The sequence below is a fragment of the Helicoverpa armigera genome, chromosome 24 (genome assembly GCF_030705265.1).
Source record: "Helicoverpa armigera isolate CAAS_96S chromosome 24, ASM3070526v1, whole genome shotgun sequence".
Classification (NCBI taxonomy): Eukaryota; Metazoa; Arthropoda; class Insecta; order Lepidoptera; family Noctuidae; genus Helicoverpa; species Helicoverpa armigera.
In genome coordinates, this window is record NC_087143.1 from 8,689,656 (window position 1) to 8,707,515 (window position 17,860).

Here is a 17,860-nt window from a genome sequence, read left to right on the forward strand (position 1 = left end):
CAGTTGCTGCCGTCCCGCGCGACAGAGACGGAACGAGAGCGAAACGACACACTGTATTCAAACGTATATCTGCGTCCCGCTCCCACTGTAGTGTTAACTGTATATGTTGTATCATCCGGTTATATAAAATGTTGTAAGATGAGAGGCTCTGATCCGCCAATGAGAAAGCTCCGAGGCCCCGCCCCTCGCTCCCCATTGGTTACTCAATGCTGAAACTTAATTTATAAAGGTGACTTTTTTGAGAACCAGTTTTTTTTACGCGGACAAAGAGTGTATTGAATGAATCACAAAAAACACAATTATGTTTGTTATTCGCGTCGTGGATTCCGTTTCGTTTTTATTTCTTTATTGTTTGTGAAGTTTTTTGTTTAATTGTTTAGTTATTGTGGTCTTAATGCGAGGAATATGCTGGAGATGTGGCGATAACTTTTGTTGGTCATATTGTCGGCTGAGCACTGCTGCACTGTGTGATGCGATGTGACATATATGTAGGCTAGCCTTTGTTTCGTAATATCTTGTCATCTTAATTATGTTCCGCGTTTAGATTTTGGGAAAATGCATATTTGTTGCTCGTTTATGTTTAAATAATATTTTATGTAGGGACAAAATTCACCCTTGGGAAAAAATAAAAGCTCTTTCGAAAATCAATTGCGTTATGATGGATTCACATACAACAGACGAAACTTTATTTCGCTAAATGAATGATCCGATGTTGATGTAATGTTAGCTTTGTAATAAATTATTGTTCTTTTAATATACCTATACAGTTCTTTAGTTTATTTTGATAAGTCCCAGTTAAAAATGTTATATTTTGGATGTTAGATTTCAGATCTACTTACTATTGTGATTTGAAAACAGAAGCATTAAGTATTCTCGACTTGTAACAATGAATACCCACCTAGTTGCCTGTTTTAAATCTAGTAGAATTATATAGGAATTAAGTAATGTACCTAAGTTTTCCTTGATTACCAGGATAAAGAATACAATCAAGTGATTAGGAAATAGGTAGGTCTCAAATTTTTAATCAGGCATATTTCGAGTTTACAGCAAGGAAAAACTTAGTAGAAACTCAATTCAACAGAATCAGACTTATCGGTAACCGTCGCCATCTTAATTCCAAATTCAAATATCGAACGTCAGAGCGGAAGGTGCGTTCAAATTGAAATATTTCAATTTACTTGTCGGCGGGAATTCGATTTAAATTACAATGAGAGGGCGGGAGGGGGTGGGAGGGTGACGAGGGTAGGCGGGGGAGGGGGCGACGAGTAATTATCAATGTATAACTGAATATCTGCGCGTTTTGTGTTTAAAGCCGATCGAGAACTTTTGTACGGGGTGTTCGGAGTGCTGAGTTGGTGGAGTTCAATAATAGGCGTCAGGTTTCTTTGATAATCAGGTTTAGATAGCTCTCTAAGTGCTTTTTCTTAAGAGAAAGCAGATTTTTTTACTGTGATTTATAAAGATCTAAGTACTGCTGATCAGAAAATAAAGGTAGATAATCGTAACAAGAAGCTGAGATGACACAAAAAAACTTAAAACTTTACCTTTATAGACATAAAAAATATCATCAGCATAACACTAAAGGTCAACTAAACGACCCTCCCACTACTCTACATTTTTTCTTCTTTAAATTCCCACGTACGTTCTAAATATATTATTCGAAAATCCGGAGCATCCTCTATACGTAACAGATACAGGTGTGGCTGTGCCGGGCGAGCGCGGGGGTGAGGCGCGGGGCACGCGGGGGCGGGGGGGGGGAGGAACGAGGCGCAAATGAGAATTCCGCAGAGCAACGATCAATTCGCGAAATGTGAACATTTCGCAAACGTCTCAACTTGGAGCTAGGGAGGAGGCTGTGTCGATATGTTGTGTTTGTATTAAGACGAGTTATTTTTAACTTGAGAATTGACACACATTATCTAATTAATACAAATACCTTTCAAGCTTGGAGGATACCTGAAAATGGAGTGTACCCAGAAATAACGGGATAATGAGGCGTCGTCCTAATTGGCTGCGATCGCACGATGGCGCGATGCGTTTTTCATCTCACGATCTCACTATCTCACTTGCGAGGTTCAAACAGGACACTCTGATGAAATCTGTATGTTTGAACTCATCGAACGACGAGAACGCATCGTGTCATCGTACAATCGCTGTCAATTAGGACGACGTCTTAGATGAAAAACGCATCGCGCCATCGTGCGATCGCTGCCAATTAGGACGACGCCTGAGACTATTTCTGTTGATCGTCCTCCATCCGCAAAACAACCCTAATCAAACATACTCAGTCACCTGCTTCAACTAAGTACCTGTAATTTGTCTGTAATTTTCCTGAAGATAAGTACTCAGAAATACCTATATAATATTTACGTGCATGGGAGATAGGTATGCCTACTAATCTACAAGAACTTACCAAAAGTATTGCATATGATGAAGACAACATAATTTTTCATATATTTTTTTACAAACATTCCAACATACCTGTGATCATAAAAATAAATAAAACCAACACCTCCAAAAATCTATCGACATCCAAAATCCTGATCGAGTCCATCTCTACAGAAGCGTGGGAGCGCGCGAATATCTTCGCAAGCGTTAAAATGAAATGTTCGCAATTTGAATATCGTTCTACCCTCCCCCTCCTCCCCTCTCCCCGCCTCGCCTCACCCCCGGCGACGCCCGGCCGCTGTCATACAGTGCTAGTTTTATTTTAAATTGCTTTTTCAGCTTCAATGTGGTTTATTTTAGGAATATTTTATTCTCGTTGTGGGAGATTTTTGGAGGGATCAAAAGGGAATTGTTAAAGTATGATTCTTTTAAAGGATATTATAAATAGGAATGCACAATCAAGTATTAAGTAGGTGTAGTAGGCATAGAAGTTATTTCGTAAGCAGTGTCTATCTTACCTAATAAATGTCTCCCCACGTTGAAGGTTTACAGTTGTTTATGATCCTACCCAACACCTACAAATTCACACCTTAGACATCTTAAGCCTTTAAGTTGTTTTTCTCACGACATTTCCGGATAACCATACCTACATAGTACCTATTACTACCGGATAATCATACGTACGTAGTACTCCTATTGCAGACAGTATAAAAGGCACAATATAACGAGAGAGCATATTCCCAGAGATCATAAAGAACAGTTGAGCAGCAGACACAAGTAGCCCCCGGAACAGCGCGCTAGCATTTGTCACGGAGAGACGAGGTACGAGTAGCTTTGAAACAAAAGAGATATGACCGGGACGTATGCAGCAAACGTTTGGATATGCTCAACAAATGATAAAGGTAGGTAACATCAGAGAATATGTATATGTGAACTTGTAATAAGTACGTACATTGTTTTCTAATTTTACCTACCTGCTCAATAGAAATACTCAATAGAAATACTTGAGTCAAAAGCTGGTGATTGTTTGTCATTTAAACTTTATTATACTGCTGAAATGTCTGTTCTATATCTAGGTAAGTTTTATTCAAGTAAAGGTACTTTATATATCCCATACCAAATCCTTGCACAAATAGCAGGCTTTATACCAAGAGCTGACGAGAACTAAGTTCTTACATAATTTGACAGTTCTTGGACTTCTATCAAGCTACATTGACCAAGGCATTGTATACCACATCCTCGCCAATTTGTAGATCCTGTATGTTCTGGCGGATATTGTGTTGAGCAAGTAATTCAGCGTCGAGTGCCGCAGTGTGAGTGCGCCTTTATCTCAGCGGAGCTCGGAGGTGAGGCGCCATTGTACTCGTTACTATTACGTTTACTTATTATGTGACTTTGTAAGTACTGCCATAATGAAGATATGTAGTAGGTATTGTCATTTGCTTGAGTCTATCTTATGTTGTTCTACTCTATTATAAAAAGAGGGCTATGCTATTAAACATGGCATGAAATTCTCATTGGTTGCTAAATGAAGTATGATAATATATGAAGGTAGTAATTGTTAGTGTTTGGAGTACTTAAGTTGTTCTCATGTAGTTTGAGAGAGAACTTGAGAGAGATGGCGGACATTTCATTAATACTACAACAAAATAACTGTTTGTTACTCGACAAACAAGATACCTTACAAACTTACACTTAACGTAAGTTTCTTTTCACCTTACCGTTTATTTACTTACCACCTAGCAGTACATAAGAAAACCTCTTATATACAAAAAAATACTGTCACCACGCACCCTCCCCCTACGCACATACCTATCTCTAAAACAAACGACGCGCAAAAAATCTCTAATTTTAGCGACATTCGCCTTAATGAAGTGCCCGCCCCCGCGCGCCGACCAATCGCGGCGGTTGAAACTGTTGCCAGCGCGCTCATTGGTGGAAACTGTAGCAACTGTGTAGCAACGTTCGGTGAGCCAACCGCGTTTGAAATTGGAACGTAGCCTATGGAGGGATTGCCTACTGAAAGATACATGTATATACTGAAAGTTATATAGGTTGTGTACTTTTCTTCGTGGAAAGTTAAGTTATAGGATGTTGGTCACTAGAATTCTTCTACTTCTTTTGCTAATCGGCATAAACAAGGGAAGAAAGAGAATAAAACAAGTAGCATGACTTTCATGGTGTTTTTAGAGCACCTATAGATCTGCTTGTCTCAGAAAAGTAACTAACAGGACTTTCAAGCATGATTAGGTAGATTAAACAGTAAGCTTTATGTTTACTTGTTAGCCACTACTTGGCTAATAAAACCGTAAAAAACGCTATAAATTCTACTAGTATACGAAAATGTAACATTATTATAACAAAGTGCTACGAAAATGTCGTAGCAAGTGCTACGCACAATCTCGTAGCAACAGTCGCCTACGAGGCGCTACGCTTATTTGACGTAGTAACTATTTATCTTTTATTGTTTTATACAACTAAAAATCGTGTTATGGCTAAGTGACTGTGGCATTGCTTATAAGCTTTAAATAAGCTTATGTTGGGGTCGGCTTCAAGTCTAACCGTATTCAACTTATTTTTCAATTCAACTGAGTACCAGTGCTTTGCAAGGAGCGACTGCCCTATCTGACCTCCTCAACCCAGTTACCCAGGCCACCCAATACCCCTTGGTTAGACTGGTGTCAGACTTACTGGCTTCTGTCTACCCGTAACGACTGCCAAGGATGTTCAATGACAGCCGGGACCTACAGTTTAACGCGCTATCCGAAACACAGTCATTGGTGTCTAAGATATACTTAGGTAGAAAGTACATACAAACTTAGAAAAGTTGCATTGGTACTTGCCTTGGAATCGAACCCGCGCACTCATACTTTAGAGGATGGTTCCTTACCCACTAGCCCACGACGATATTTTTGGGTATAGACTCTATGTCATAACTAAACTCGCCTCTCTTAACATGTTTAAATCGCGGATAGTACATAAACAACAATTGTTTGTATGTTTGAAAGCGCTAATCACAGTAACTACTAGTCCAATGTTTGGAAACATTCTTTCAGGGTGCGGAAGCTAGAAGAACTATGATTTTTTGAAAAAGCTTTGAGTTTTAATGAGTTGATGGTGACCTACAACAGACTTCACGCCACGTGCAACCTATTTTAAGTTCTAGGAAGACGTCAAGTTCAGTGCACGAGCGACTAGGAATAGTCAAACTTTATAATAGTTCTATTTAGATAGAATAAGAACGTAAGTATTTGGCTGAAATAATTATTACTTAAAAAAGTTTATGAGTAGTTATTTTGTCTGTCCTGTCTGTTATAACTCTAGTAGATATCGACTTAATTATATTTTGAAATAGATTTCGATACATACCTGTCTACTCCTGTGTATTTGTATAAAGACACAATAAAACAAAGACGAGCTTTTTTCCAGGAATGTACATAATTGCTTCAATTGCCGTACCTAGTTAAATTGAAATAGTCTGGCATTGATATTTTTCTACATAATACTTCTGGAAATCATAAAAACATACCAGAGATAAGTCTTCAAATACTCGGAATTGGGAAATAATCCCGAAACAGCCATATTCAAATAGTCCAGCCATTCATTTAATCGGAAGACATTTCCTCGGGCGACACAACTAGCCGGCTTATAAATCACTCACGCACACATGTGCACAGGCGTGTAGTCACACACGCACACACAAGCAGTGGTCAGCGCACAAATGACGGCGCTGTGTCACCGCTGACGCGGCAGTTGATGGCAGAATAGAGAGGATAAGACACGAGGAACTATTTTTAAATACTTATTGTTCGCATGTACACCCCGTGCCGATCAAGAATGGGATTAGAAATTGCGACAGCTGTATTCAACTCTCGCTCATGTGCTATACCTAGTGTATGAGCGAGAAGTAAATACAACTGTCGCGATTTCTAATCCCATTCTTTATCGGCACGGATAGTATATTAATGCTTTAAATGACAAATCTTTATGGGGTTAAGAGTACTATTAGCTAGTTATTTTGGAAGAGTATATTCAACCCCTACACACGAATTTTCAAGTTCTCTAAATAATAGATAATAGAAAAAGGAAGTTTTGGTGTCTGAACTATCGGTGGCTTTATCTCTGCTCCACTTGGACACTTATTTTTTTGAAGTTTTCAAGTATTTTTTTATAATAATTCACCTGTGTTATTCTTTAGAATTATTAATGTTATTAATTATTAATTAATTATTAATTATTATAACTTAGCCTAACTGCCTACCGTATAATCTTTTCCTTCTCGTCTCAATCCATCCTAAGGTTGTCTGGAAGAGATCGCTCTTAGCGATAAGACCGCCCATTATGTCACCTACCTTAACTAGATTTAGATCAAAATTGTAAAATTGGTGTACCTAATAAAGTATATCTATCTATCTATCTATCTAATGACTCTACAAGTTAAGAAGTATACATAAGACTTCAAACCTTACCCTGATTTTATTTAACTTTATGTTTAATTCAATTTTAAATTAACCTCCATCTCCCACTTTAAAATGGGAGTCACAATTTCAATACCAAAACGTTTACTCACTCTAATCCGGTCACGTCCACACTGACCCAACATGTACCGTCAACACAAACCGCGCACTCAGCAACTGGCCATACACACTTCTTTTTCTACTCGTTGCTGTTCGGCCTGCAAGTGAGTTTGATGGAGAGCCTCTCTCTCAGAAACGTTGTTTTTTTCAACCCTTGCCCGCTGTCGAGTGGCCACGACTCTTTGTCGCGTGCCCACAGAGTTCACGTTAGAACTTATTTCGAATTATTTTGTGTGTGTTTTTTGGGCGGGTTACAAGGTACCTTCCTATGCCTATTGCGGTGGTTTGTGAAATAAGCTGTAGGTAGGTTGAAGCTTTGGTTAAAGTTGTGAATGTTTGCTGTTATGGAAAATCATTTAAGGGCTCAAATACTTACCTACAATATACGTGTGATAGCTCATTGTTATTAAACAAGAACCAGCAAATATCATCTAGGCAACGGCTACTCAGACAATTATTTCAAGTGAAAACTATTTTAGCTGAACTTCGATGCGAACCGTCGAATAATGATTATTCTACAATTACATAAATTACGATTATTCTACGTACCTATTTCGACATTAATTGTCGGCATGTGGCATAATAATTATTAGTACCTAATGGAATTTCTTATTTAATTTTGTACCCGTGCAAATGTTTCTTGTGTCACGAAAGCCGATTAAACCACATGCAGCGACATCTGTTGCTGAATAGCGAAACTACACAGTCAAACTGTTGTCTGATATTAAAATGCTTATGCTACTCCCCACAAGATGGCGCTTATCTCAAAAGCGCTAACCAAAAAAATGTATTTTAGACATTTTTCTAAATAAGCCTGTTTATCCGTTTGATGTCTTGCTGAACATTTCACAAAGCAGTGCAGTTCGGTTTTGAGTTTCAGGTTTGAAACCCTGTGTCTTGGAGTCTAATAAGTAATAACGTTACACCAGAACCTGGTGACTACTACCTACCTGCCTGTAAGATCCTTATGACTGCAAGTACTTACTTATCTGTAAATATGCATGGTAATACACCATAATACCTCCTCAGTCCTCATATGCACAAGTAGTATTAAGCAGTCATTGATTCAATACAATGACAAATGCCGTCTTTTGATTACCAAAACTAATAAACTACATTGACTTATAAAATTTACTAGCTTTCGCCCGCGGTTTCACCCGCGTCCCGTAGCCGGATGGTGACAAAAACTATCCTAACACCTTCTCTCGGGTCTAAGTTACCTCCCCTCTAATTTTTAGCCAAATCGGTCAAGCCGTTTTCATGTTGTGTCGTGACAACGGAAAGCGGGTTTTATTTTTATATAGGTACGAGAGAATATAGATAGACTAGCGACCCGTTCCGGCTTTGCACGGGATAACAGTATTTAACCACTTTTTAATGTATGTGATTGTACATATAAACCTTCCTCTTTAATCACTTTATCTATCAAAAAAACCGCATGAAAATAGGTTGCGTAGTTTGGAAGATTTATGTGCACAACGGAACACGAGAACAGAAAAAGCGACTTCGTTTTATACTATGTAGTGATTATATCACAAACTGCATACATAAGAGAAGGCGACACTTAACAATACTTACACAGCAGTTACCTCTCTCGTAGTTAAGTCACAAACAAGTCACGCGCCAAAGCCAAATATTGTTGCAAACACCGGACGGTTAGGCAAACACCCTGTGTTTACAAACACGCGGCTTTGAACACATCCTGTAGCTGCGGCTAATGTCGTTCATTTCCACTCGCACCACGGCCTACCAACAAGAAGCTGCTCAAAGTAAGTAAAAAAAACTGTGTAATATTTTCTAATTTCTAAAAAGTACCTTCTTACATACCTACTTATTTCAAATATCTAAGCTCCGAAAAAAGTGTGAAGATATTTTTATTAATATAAATTCTAGGTAATAAAAGTGACAATAAGGCAAATCATATTATATATGTTTTGGTAAGATGCTGTCTATAAAATTCTGCTTCCAAGATAACGATATAAACGAGCATAAAAAAGTAGGTTTAGAAATCAGCTTTATTATTTTCCCACCATTGTTTTCTACCAATAAAAAAACCTAACGAAGTAATTAATGACTTCATATTTATATGTTTTAGGGCAACGCATAGAAAACGAAGATAGGTATTTTTAATAAAAATAAATTGAGAAAATAGTAGTAACGAATGTGTGGTTTGTGGCAGATCGTGGCCGGATAAACAAGGATAAGCTCCAAGCTCGGCCGCTCTGACGTCACAGCTGTCCACAACAAAATGTCCGCGCACACGTGACGGGAGGAGTGTTACACCTGCACGCACAGTGAGTAAACAACAAGCGAAGTTTACTAAACAATACGCTCCACGAGTAAACCTTATCGACCCTAACTCTAACATTGAAATTGTTCTAGAAAGTACCTACCAAAGTCAGAGATGAAGCGGCTACATTACAGACTGCTGTTCTTCACGTTGTACTCCGTCCAGAGCCACGCCATGGTGCTCAGAAACGACGCTCTCATCTCTAAGATGGTGTCAGACTTCCAGAAAGACAATCCGATGGCAGCAACACCACGCAGCAACGACCAGCAATTACAGCAGCAACCTAAAGATGTGATGTCCATGATGCAGAACGTGCTCTGCAGGAACTTCCCCACCATCCCCTGCGACATGATCCAGGAGGATGACACGCTCAGGAACCTCATCGAGCGTTCCATACAGCAGCTCAAGTACAAGAAACTCTCCATGGAGAAGACCACGCCGCTACCCGGCTACCATCTCACACTGTTCCCCACGGTGAACAGCGAAGACCTATCGAACTTCCTTCAAGTGAGCGATACTGGTTACTACACTGGCAAGAATAAGCCAGAGAAATCGAGATCAAGGAGACATAGAAAGAGACTAAAGAATAACGCAGAGACGCAACAGACTGGAGAGAAGGAATCCAAGAAGAAGTCCAAAGCGAAGAAGGACAACTCGAGGACGTCGCTGTACAACGGCCGCAAGAAGATCAGGAAGTTCTACCCGCACAAGATAAAGTACAAAGACAAGCAGAAGGGAAGGAAGGACTTCGGCGACTACTCGGAGGAGAAGCTGTCCATGTCGGTGGAGGTGCCGGACCTGATGCCGGGGCCCGCGCCGGCCTCGCACAAGCGCTTGAACTACAAGGTGGACCCGGCGGACCCGCCCGTGTGGCGCATCGACTACATGAAGCACGGCGAGCCCAGCATCAACGCCTTCCCCTACGAGTCGGAGCGGCTGAAGGAGAAGCTCATCAAGACGGGGCCCAACGTGATCGTGTCGGACAACATGCTGGAGCAGGCGTCGCGCAAGGACGTGCTGCACCCCGACGTCTACATCAGGAAGAACTTCGTCAGGAAGAACGCGCTCGACATCAACTCCGCCCCCATCGACTAGTACCTACTGAGTCTTCATTTATTTTAGGAATTTTTCGAATAAAGCATAAAAAGTTTTACAACGTTTTCTAACTTACTATAACTGTCCTGGTGAGTTATTATCTATTATATCATTATGTCTATCATTCTTTATTCCTAGACTGGACCTTTTTTCTTCCTACGCAACAAAGTTGTAAGAAGATACAAAAACTAGGTACAGCCGATATAATTCAATCAATTAATACATAACATACTTATCACAGTAGCAGTTACATTATTTAGTTATCGCTTTGGGGATAACATAAATACTGATAATAGAATATTGGTGGCTCGTTATCTACGAGTGACGTCCGGGGGGCCTTATGAAATTAATATGTTACAGTTTTTATAGCCGGTTAGACTTGAAGCCGATCCCAACATAGTTGGGAAAAGGCTAGGCAGATTATGACAGTTTCTATTAAGATATTAGAAGATCAAGGCGAACAACATAGAAATCGTAATTTGTTCAAAGTTACAATTATCGTAAACCCGGTGTAGGTAAGTTTTCTGACAGCGCCTGAAACATTAACTTTAGCAACGCTAACTTTACGCTTACCCACATCCGCAGCGTAGTTGCTCTTTGTTTTCCTGTAGGACCTGAAGGACTAACAAAATTATCAAAATAGTGCGTTTTATTATTGTTGATAGCCTATAGAATATGCAAATACAACAGTCTACTGAAAATTATCAGTATTGCCTCGCTTCCTATCTTATAGAACACAAATAAGTATGCTAATTACAATGTAATCTAAAATAACGTTTATCTGTGAGAGATTAGAGTCCAACGCTGTTGTAATTAATAAACACGACGAGAGAAAACATCTTTATCAAGTAGTTTGCGTTTCACCGGCCACGGAGATACACGTAAACAATGTCTCGGCCAGTTTTATCGTCGCATGTATTAGATACATCTACTGGGCGCCCCGCGGCAGGACTATTTGTGGAATTATATAAAAATAAAGACAGTTCGTGGACATTATGGCATAGTTCTATGACGACCAGTGACGGCAGGATACAGTTTCCGTTTTCAAATGACTCCATGGCGGCAGGAACATACAAGCTATTGTTTAAAGTCGGTGATTATTACAAAATGCACGATAAGGAGACGATATACCCATTTGTCGAGGTATGTTGTTATTGCATTTTTATTCACTTCTAAACACCACATAAAATAATGGTTCATCAATTCAATTTCGTAACTACCGTCTTTTAAAAAAAATAACAAGGAAAAAAGGAAAATATTTGTATAGGTAGATATCTATCAAATCCCTAGTTAAGATTAGATCGAATGAAACTAATGTTTAAAGTCAATAATAGATATCGCAAATTAGATAGCTTCAATGAAATTTCACTTTTTGTAACATCTACCTACCAAGTATGGATTGTATTGAGAAAGACTCAAAAGTAAAATAAAATGGTAGATATTTCTAGTTTATGGCCGATAATATTATTCGATATTAACATGCTACCATAGAAGTCAAATAGTCGTTGGTTTTTATATGTATCATTATTTAAAATAATGAATTCATTATGATGTATTTATATTCATAACGAGATGAGTTGGAACAGAGTTTGCTTTCCGCTACTGGGGCAGAGGGCAATGAACTGATGACCTGACCTCGCGATATCAAACGACGTAGTTTATGATGAACCAACCAGATAGTGTTATTTAATTATTTGAATATATTACTAACAACAAATTAAATTATTACTTTCAAAGCCTTGGGAATGTTTTCTATGCGCCATCTATCGGAACCGAGCTCGAACTGACGCTTTTTCTACTCAACAATAGATGGCGCTGATAGTCCTGAGTTCCATTCCACTTTTCCTCACAGTACAATCTTGTAATTTGTTTTTTTTTCAGATCACATTCAACACCAAAGACGGCGAGCACTACCACATACCACTACTGCTGAGCCCCTACGGATATACTACTTACAGAGGAAGTTAATCTACTACTATTAATATTACTAGTCACCACTTTTTAATAAATCTATCTTTACTATTCAAGATGCTTCGTTATTTTATTTTAAGTACCTACAGCAACAAGACTGTTTGGCGACTTTAGGCAGCTATTCAAAATTAATTTGGCTAAAGAGTGCCTACTAAGTTACTTTACTACTGCCGTGACCTATCCTTTCGTGTTTGCGGGAAATAAAAAATAAAATAACATTTCATTGTAACCTTTTATATTGATGCTCAATAAAAACTTAAGCAATCTAAAAAACCTGCAAAATTGTATCGTGTGTAATTACTTAATTAATTACTGTTCATTCATTATCAACAACATGATTGTATACTAATTTATGGACGAAACAAAACATAATCACGTTATGTTATGCCGTTAGAAAATTGTTAGTTGTGTGAACTAACAATTTTCTACTTTTTTGAATGTAATTAGGTCACTAGACATGTAATTACTATCACCACTCGAATAGTTTACGCTTGTAAGGCGTAGTTAAACTATCCAATTGATTATTCGCTCATTAAATATTTTGTTCAAATGCACGAGCATAGCCATCGAGCCATAAAATGAGTACAACGGTTTGATTAATAATCACTATGTAATCAGTACGCGGTGAAATGGCCATCAAAGCGAAGAAAATAGCATAATGTTAACTGTGGTAATAATCATGTTGGTTTAGATATTAGGTTTGCGGCGAAACGTAACATAAGTGTGTTTTGTACGCATCAGAGGTCCCTATAAATTATCAAAGTGTATAATATAATAACATTCCTATAATATTGTAAATAAATGGAGTTTGTTGAGGGATTATCATCTATTAGCTAAAACAAATTAAGTCTCTATAATATTTAAAATATGGAAATTCCCTAAAATTAGTTTATATTCTAGATAAATCCTACTTTATTTCTGGGTGGAGCAGACTTAGTTGTCAAATAGTTTAGGTACTTGTTATAGTTAATACTAATATTATTGCGTTCTTCAAATCGATGACCATTTAGAATCTACAATCATTTGGAAAATGGCAAAAACACGTCACTCACAATTAATTGTACCTAAATTAAAGTATCTCCAACAATTAGGAGCTTAATTAGTGAATAAGTCATTGACCACCCTGCCACAATTACTTATATGTAGACTGCCAATTATTATCTAAGATAATTAACAAACTAAAATAAATGCAATGTATGTTTCATTGTCTTCAAATATGAATATACTTTAACAATTCAACTAGCTATGAACACGAACATAACAACTAAACATTTTGAATATAATTCTTTAAAAATATAAATAAAAAAATAGACATTAAGTTTTACATACTAAGGGCTAAGGAGAGCACATCTCTACTTAAAAAATTGCTTTTCATTTGTAATCTCACAATGTGTGTTCTAGTATCTATATATCTATGAGTATACAGGTTTGTTATAATGTTTGGCAACTCGCAGCGGGGTCTGGCATGTAGTCTCTGTAAGGTAAATGGTCACATTCATCAGTAATGAGCCGTGGGTCGGTCTAGACACCGTTTCTTCAAACACAACACTACAGTCACAGTCTATCACATCGTGTCCATACGTCCGGGTCTTCCTTGCTTCGGCTCGTACGACTTTACTACTTAGTACTGAACATTACCCGATATCGTTGCAGGTATTCAAAGACAAAGGAAATATTGAGCTTGTCATAAATTAACTTTATGGGTTGCAGTCTTCATTGTAATAATCCTTGAATGCTACCTAGTTTGCAAAGGTCACAGCACGATAAATACATTTCCTAAACTGCCGGCTTAAATCAATACTGACTTACTTGTATTCTATAATTTAAACTTTTGGACTTGAGACACATTTAAATCAATGAAAAATAGCAACTTTGCTCTAAACACAACAAATTTTCCTAAATCAACACATCAATGCAGACAAATTTCACCTTATTCTGGAGAGCTAAAAATCTTGATACTCATAAACAAACACATTTGGAGTAAAATTTTGAATGGGCCTCCACTGGCCGTCAAAGTAGACTCGGAACATGGAGTGTAAGACCACCAGACTGTTTCATCATGTAATACATTTACCTGTAGCGAGCTGTGGAAAAATTAGCGTTAGTGTACATTGTAGCGTGATTCAGCCAGAATCAATACTTACCATGTAGGACGTCGAGAGTTCTGAGTGTCGACCCTCAGAAGAAGCATTGAGCGCCGACATCTAGTGTAGTGAAATCAGAATCAATCCATTAGAATCAGAGTAATACGTATGCCAATGCACCACAACCTTGGAACTCAGTGTGAGCCGAATACTTTCTTATGCAATCTTGAGTAATTTTCTTTGTAAAAGCAGTTTCATCTTTACGTTTATGTTATGTCTCCTATGTTGCATTCTTAATAAGAGCATACTTAGTAAGTGCTTCTTAATGTAAATAAGAATGTTGAATTGATATTATTATCTTATCAGTCTAGAATCTTACAAGATAATTGTACTACAAAACCTTGAGAGATCATGAAATAACACTAGATAATGGTGACATAATATGTCAGAGTAGAATTTTTTGACTAGAAATTGACTGACCTGAAATCCAAACCCTGTAAATGAATGTTTGTGAAATAGAAATGAATTATGTCAAAGGACCCACCTATTTCCCTTCCTCTTGACCGACAACCTCTTTATATCTGGCAATCATTAGTTTTTTGACTGTGTCTCTGTATGTCTCCCCAGGGGTTGGAGTATAAATGCCTCTCTTCTGGCCGAGGCCTGCCAAGCTTGGCCTCTGTTCAGCTTCTATGGGAGCGATCCTTCCCTGCTCCTCTTTACCTAGACCTCTACCTTCAGACCAGCCCATTTTTTGCAGCATTTTCCCTCCAATCGTGTCGACGACGGAGGGCGGTGGGTGCGGCGCGATGGGCGGAGGCATCGAGTCTGGCGGCTCGTAACGCTTTCTTATAATAGGCGTTTCGTCTTCACCGAACTTCATTCGCCTCTCAGCCGCCCTGTCTCTGTAGCCATTCATTTGAGGAATTAATTCATTCTTTTTGCGGTACTCCAGCAGGTTCTGTTTGTGCAAGTCTGATAGCGATTTGTGTTTGTTGAGCACTTCAGCGGACGGGAAGCGACGCTTGCAAATGAGGCAGGTCAGTTTGGCCCAGTCTATGATGCCTTCATCGCTGTCGAACGCGTGCTCGGCATCCGACACCCTCTTCATCAGGAACTCGTCGCCGGATGGCGGGGGAGACAGTTCTCTAACGTGAGTCAAAGAAGGTCCAGACCCTAACACTGAGAAACCAATGTCTGCAGAGCCCTTACTGGCACCCATGTCCAGGGGCTGCTCCATTACAATATTGCTCCTAGCATTCTCTTTCTTTTGGTTCAAGGTCCGCGCCCACCTCTCCATGTCTTTAGCTATCTTTTTGGCAACTTTAACTTTGTCTTCCTTGTCCCTCTTCTTCTTTTCCTCTGGCTCTTTAGCTATTGTGTTCTCTGTGGTAGCTGTCGGTGGGTTTGGCAATTTAGGCTGCTCAGTGTTCTGCTGAGCCTGTGTGGCAGCTATGTATGTGCTGCTGGTGGCATCCCAGTACATGTACTGGCTTGTCTGACTGTTGTAGAAGTACTGACTTGTACCATCATAGTACAACCCTGTGGCTGGGTCATAGTAGTAACCGGAAGTCTCATCATACATAAAAGTCCTTACATCAGGGGGAGAATACACAGTCTTACCATCACCTGTGGGGGCTTTAACTGTGGGAGCTGATTGAGTAGTGGAAGACACAAAAACTGGCACACTGACGGGTGTCCAGGCCATGTGGCGGGCCTGAGCAGCTGAAATAGCTGATTGAGCAACGGCAGCGGCCGCGTTTACTCGGTCCGCCTCAGACATGGCCTGTGCTGATGAACTATAGTTAGACATTTGAGCATAGTAAGATGAATAGTCAGCACTAGGGGGTTTTGAAATTTTCTTTGGTTCATTATAAAAACTAACAAGAACTTCACGGCCATCAATTTCTAAAGGAGGTTGTAGGGAAGCCAATTCTGAATGAGCTGCTGTGGAATCAGCAATGGAATTAAAGTTAATATAAGCTAAACACTTGGAGGCCCCAGTTAGAGTCTCTCTGCCAATTGTGATACCAGCAATGGAATCTAAAACAGTCTTTGAGCATCTTTCCTTCAGTACCTCTAATATTTTCTCTTCAGTAGTTAAAGCGTCCAGTCTTCTGAACAACAACCGTTTCGTGATGCCTGCACTTTCAGACAGAATGTTCCGTTCACTGTCACCACCATAGACAATGCCATCTGACCTCTTTCCTTGACAGTTTCGTCTGTAGCACACTTGTCGCCTCTTGAAGTTGTACAGTCCACACTTGCAGAACCAATCCCCCGGGGAGGCGTTGATTGTCTGGTTATCATCGTGTTTGTCTCTAGTGTCGTACTTGCTCTCGTAATCTAAGTCCATTCGGTCGCGACTGCCCGAGCGGCTGCTCGAGCGGGAAGTGGGCCTGCGCTCGACGTCGCTGATGTGGGGCGGCGAGGGCGGCGGCGGCACGTCACGGTCGTCGTGTCGCTTGCCGTCGCGGCGGCGCTCGCGGTCGCGCGGGCGGTCGTATCGCTCGCGGCGGTAGCGGTCGCGGCGCTCGCGGTCGTCGTCGCGGTCGCGGTCGTAGCGCTCGCGCTCGCGGTCGAACCGATCGTGGTGGTGGCGCTCGACGCGCGGCTCGCGGCGCTCGGGGCTGGCGCTGCGCCGCGGCTCCCACACGGGCGAGCGCGGCCGGCCCTCCGCCCACCTGTCGTCCTCGCCCCACCTGGTGTTCCTCTCGTCACGGCCTCGCCACGACATCGCACTGGCCTGTGAACATCACCCGTACGAATAAAGCGACTGTACTCACAAACCGTTCGACGCCGCAGTCCCGTGTCCTCCATGTTGGTTGGCCTATAATCACCGTTCAATAACCTTTCTCCTCGCCGTTCTATTGTTTACCTGCGTAGCAGTCACTGGGATGATAACCTAAGCCTTAACGCAACACGTTTATCACAGTACAAGCTAGTTTAAATTAGAAATGATAATACAATTTGTATTTTTATTACTCAAAAATTACACGAATTATCAAAGAAAATGCGTCGAAGACGCCATGTTTTCTGTAGTAAAGTAAGCGCTAGTGATTTCAACAGTCTCTGTCAATGTCAATAAACTAAAATTGGTTACTAAAGTGTTTAGTACTTTCTAAGATTTTAACACTACAAAATATGTTTTTATTATTACCGTGCAAACGAGTTTACGAATATGTATTTTATTTTTAAAGGTATAGTGTGTGTTTATTACTATATTTAATTATTCTTATTCCATGGAACGTAATCGAGTAAATCGACTAACTGGTTGAGCACCATCTTTTATGAATCGTTTACGCATTATGGCTGCTCCACATCACATGCATCTTTGTCACAGTTGAAATATATTTATCAAATCTTTATTTTATTCCATAGTTGTAGTTTTGCAATGAAGTTCTCGCTCAAAAGTAATTTTCTAGGGTGTTCGTGTAGCTCACGTCCTTATGTAT

At 39.8% G+C, this 17,860-nt stretch overlaps 3 protein-coding genes across 8 annotated transcripts; 2 read left to right on the plus strand and 1 right to left on the minus strand.

The window, feature by feature from the left end:
• The first annotated feature begins 8,569 nt into the window (after window positions 1–8,569).
• On the plus strand, window positions 8,570–10,400 carry LOC110380669 (uncharacterized). 3 transcript variants are annotated; one of them, XM_049850220.2, is made up of 3 exons: window positions 8,570–8,734; window positions 9,145–9,259; window positions 9,352–10,400. In XM_049850220.2, exon 3 carries the CDS (start codon window positions 9,370–9,372, stop codon window positions 10,348–10,350), a length of 981 nt encoding a protein of 326 aa, XP_049706177.2. In that variant the 5' UTR covers window positions 8,570–8,734; window positions 9,145–9,259; window positions 9,352–9,369; the 3' UTR covers window positions 10,351–10,400. The 3 variants fall into 3 exon arrangements, with proteins under 3 accessions (XP_049706177.2, XP_063897309.1, XP_021196403.3); XM_064041239.1 differs by having other exon boundaries at window positions 8,571–8,734; window positions 9,061–9,259; window positions 9,348–10,400; XM_021340728.3 differs by having other exon boundaries at window positions 8,571–8,734; window positions 9,348–10,400.
• Window positions 10,401–11,187: 787 nt separating this feature from the next.
• LOC110380660 (5-hydroxyisourate hydrolase) lies at window positions 11,188–12,377 on the plus strand. Its single transcript, XM_021340714.3, has 2 exons — window positions 11,188–11,493; window positions 12,232–12,377. The coding sequence occupies exons 1-2, from the start codon at window positions 11,239–11,241 to the stop codon at window positions 12,316–12,318; spliced, it is 342 nt and encodes a 113-aa protein (XP_021196389.2). The 5' UTR covers window positions 11,188–11,238; the 3' UTR covers window positions 12,319–12,377.
• A 162-nt stretch (window positions 12,378–12,539) lies between these two features.
• On the minus strand, window positions 12,540–17,465 carry LOC110380659 (RNA-binding protein 5-A). Of its 4 annotated transcripts, XR_002429843.3 has the most exons (3): window positions 14,950–17,465; window positions 14,466–14,525; window positions 12,540–13,795 (listed from the first exon to the last, which is right to left on the minus strand). XR_002429843.3 is itself a non-coding variant. In XM_049850195.2 (2 exons), exon 2 carries the CDS (start codon window positions 17,140–17,142, stop codon window positions 14,950–14,952), a length of 2,193 nt encoding a protein of 730 aa, XP_049706152.1. In that variant the 5' UTR covers window positions 17,143–17,151; window positions 17,284–17,465; the 3' UTR covers window positions 12,540–14,949. The 4 variants fall into 4 exon arrangements, 3 of the variants coding, with proteins under 3 accessions (XP_049706152.1, XP_049706153.1, XP_049706154.1); XM_049850195.2 differs by having other exon boundaries at window positions 12,540–17,151; window positions 17,284–17,465; XM_049850196.2 differs by having other exon boundaries at window positions 12,540–17,151; window positions 17,246–17,465.
• Window positions 17,466–17,860: the final 395 nt, after the last annotated feature.

What these genes read in the sequence shown, in the direction of transcription:
- LOC110380660 (XM_021340714.3), top strand. Translation starts at nt 11,239, where the DNA reads ATGTCTCGGCCAGTTTTATCGTCGCATGTATTAGATACATCTACTGGG. An exon ending in CGATATACCCATTTGTCGAG is followed by an intron (nt 11,494 to 12,231) that starts GTATGTTGTTAT and finishes TTTTTTTTTCAG; the next exon opens with ATCACATTCAACACCAAAGA.
- LOC110380659 (XM_049850195.2), bottom strand. Translation starts at nt 17,142, where the DNA reads ATGTCGTGGCGAGGCCGTGACGAGAGGAACACCAGGTGGGGCGAGGAC.
- LOC110380669 (XM_049850220.2), top strand. Translation starts at nt 9,370, where the DNA reads ATGAAGCGGCTACATTACAGACTGCTGTTCTTCACGTTGTACTCCGTC.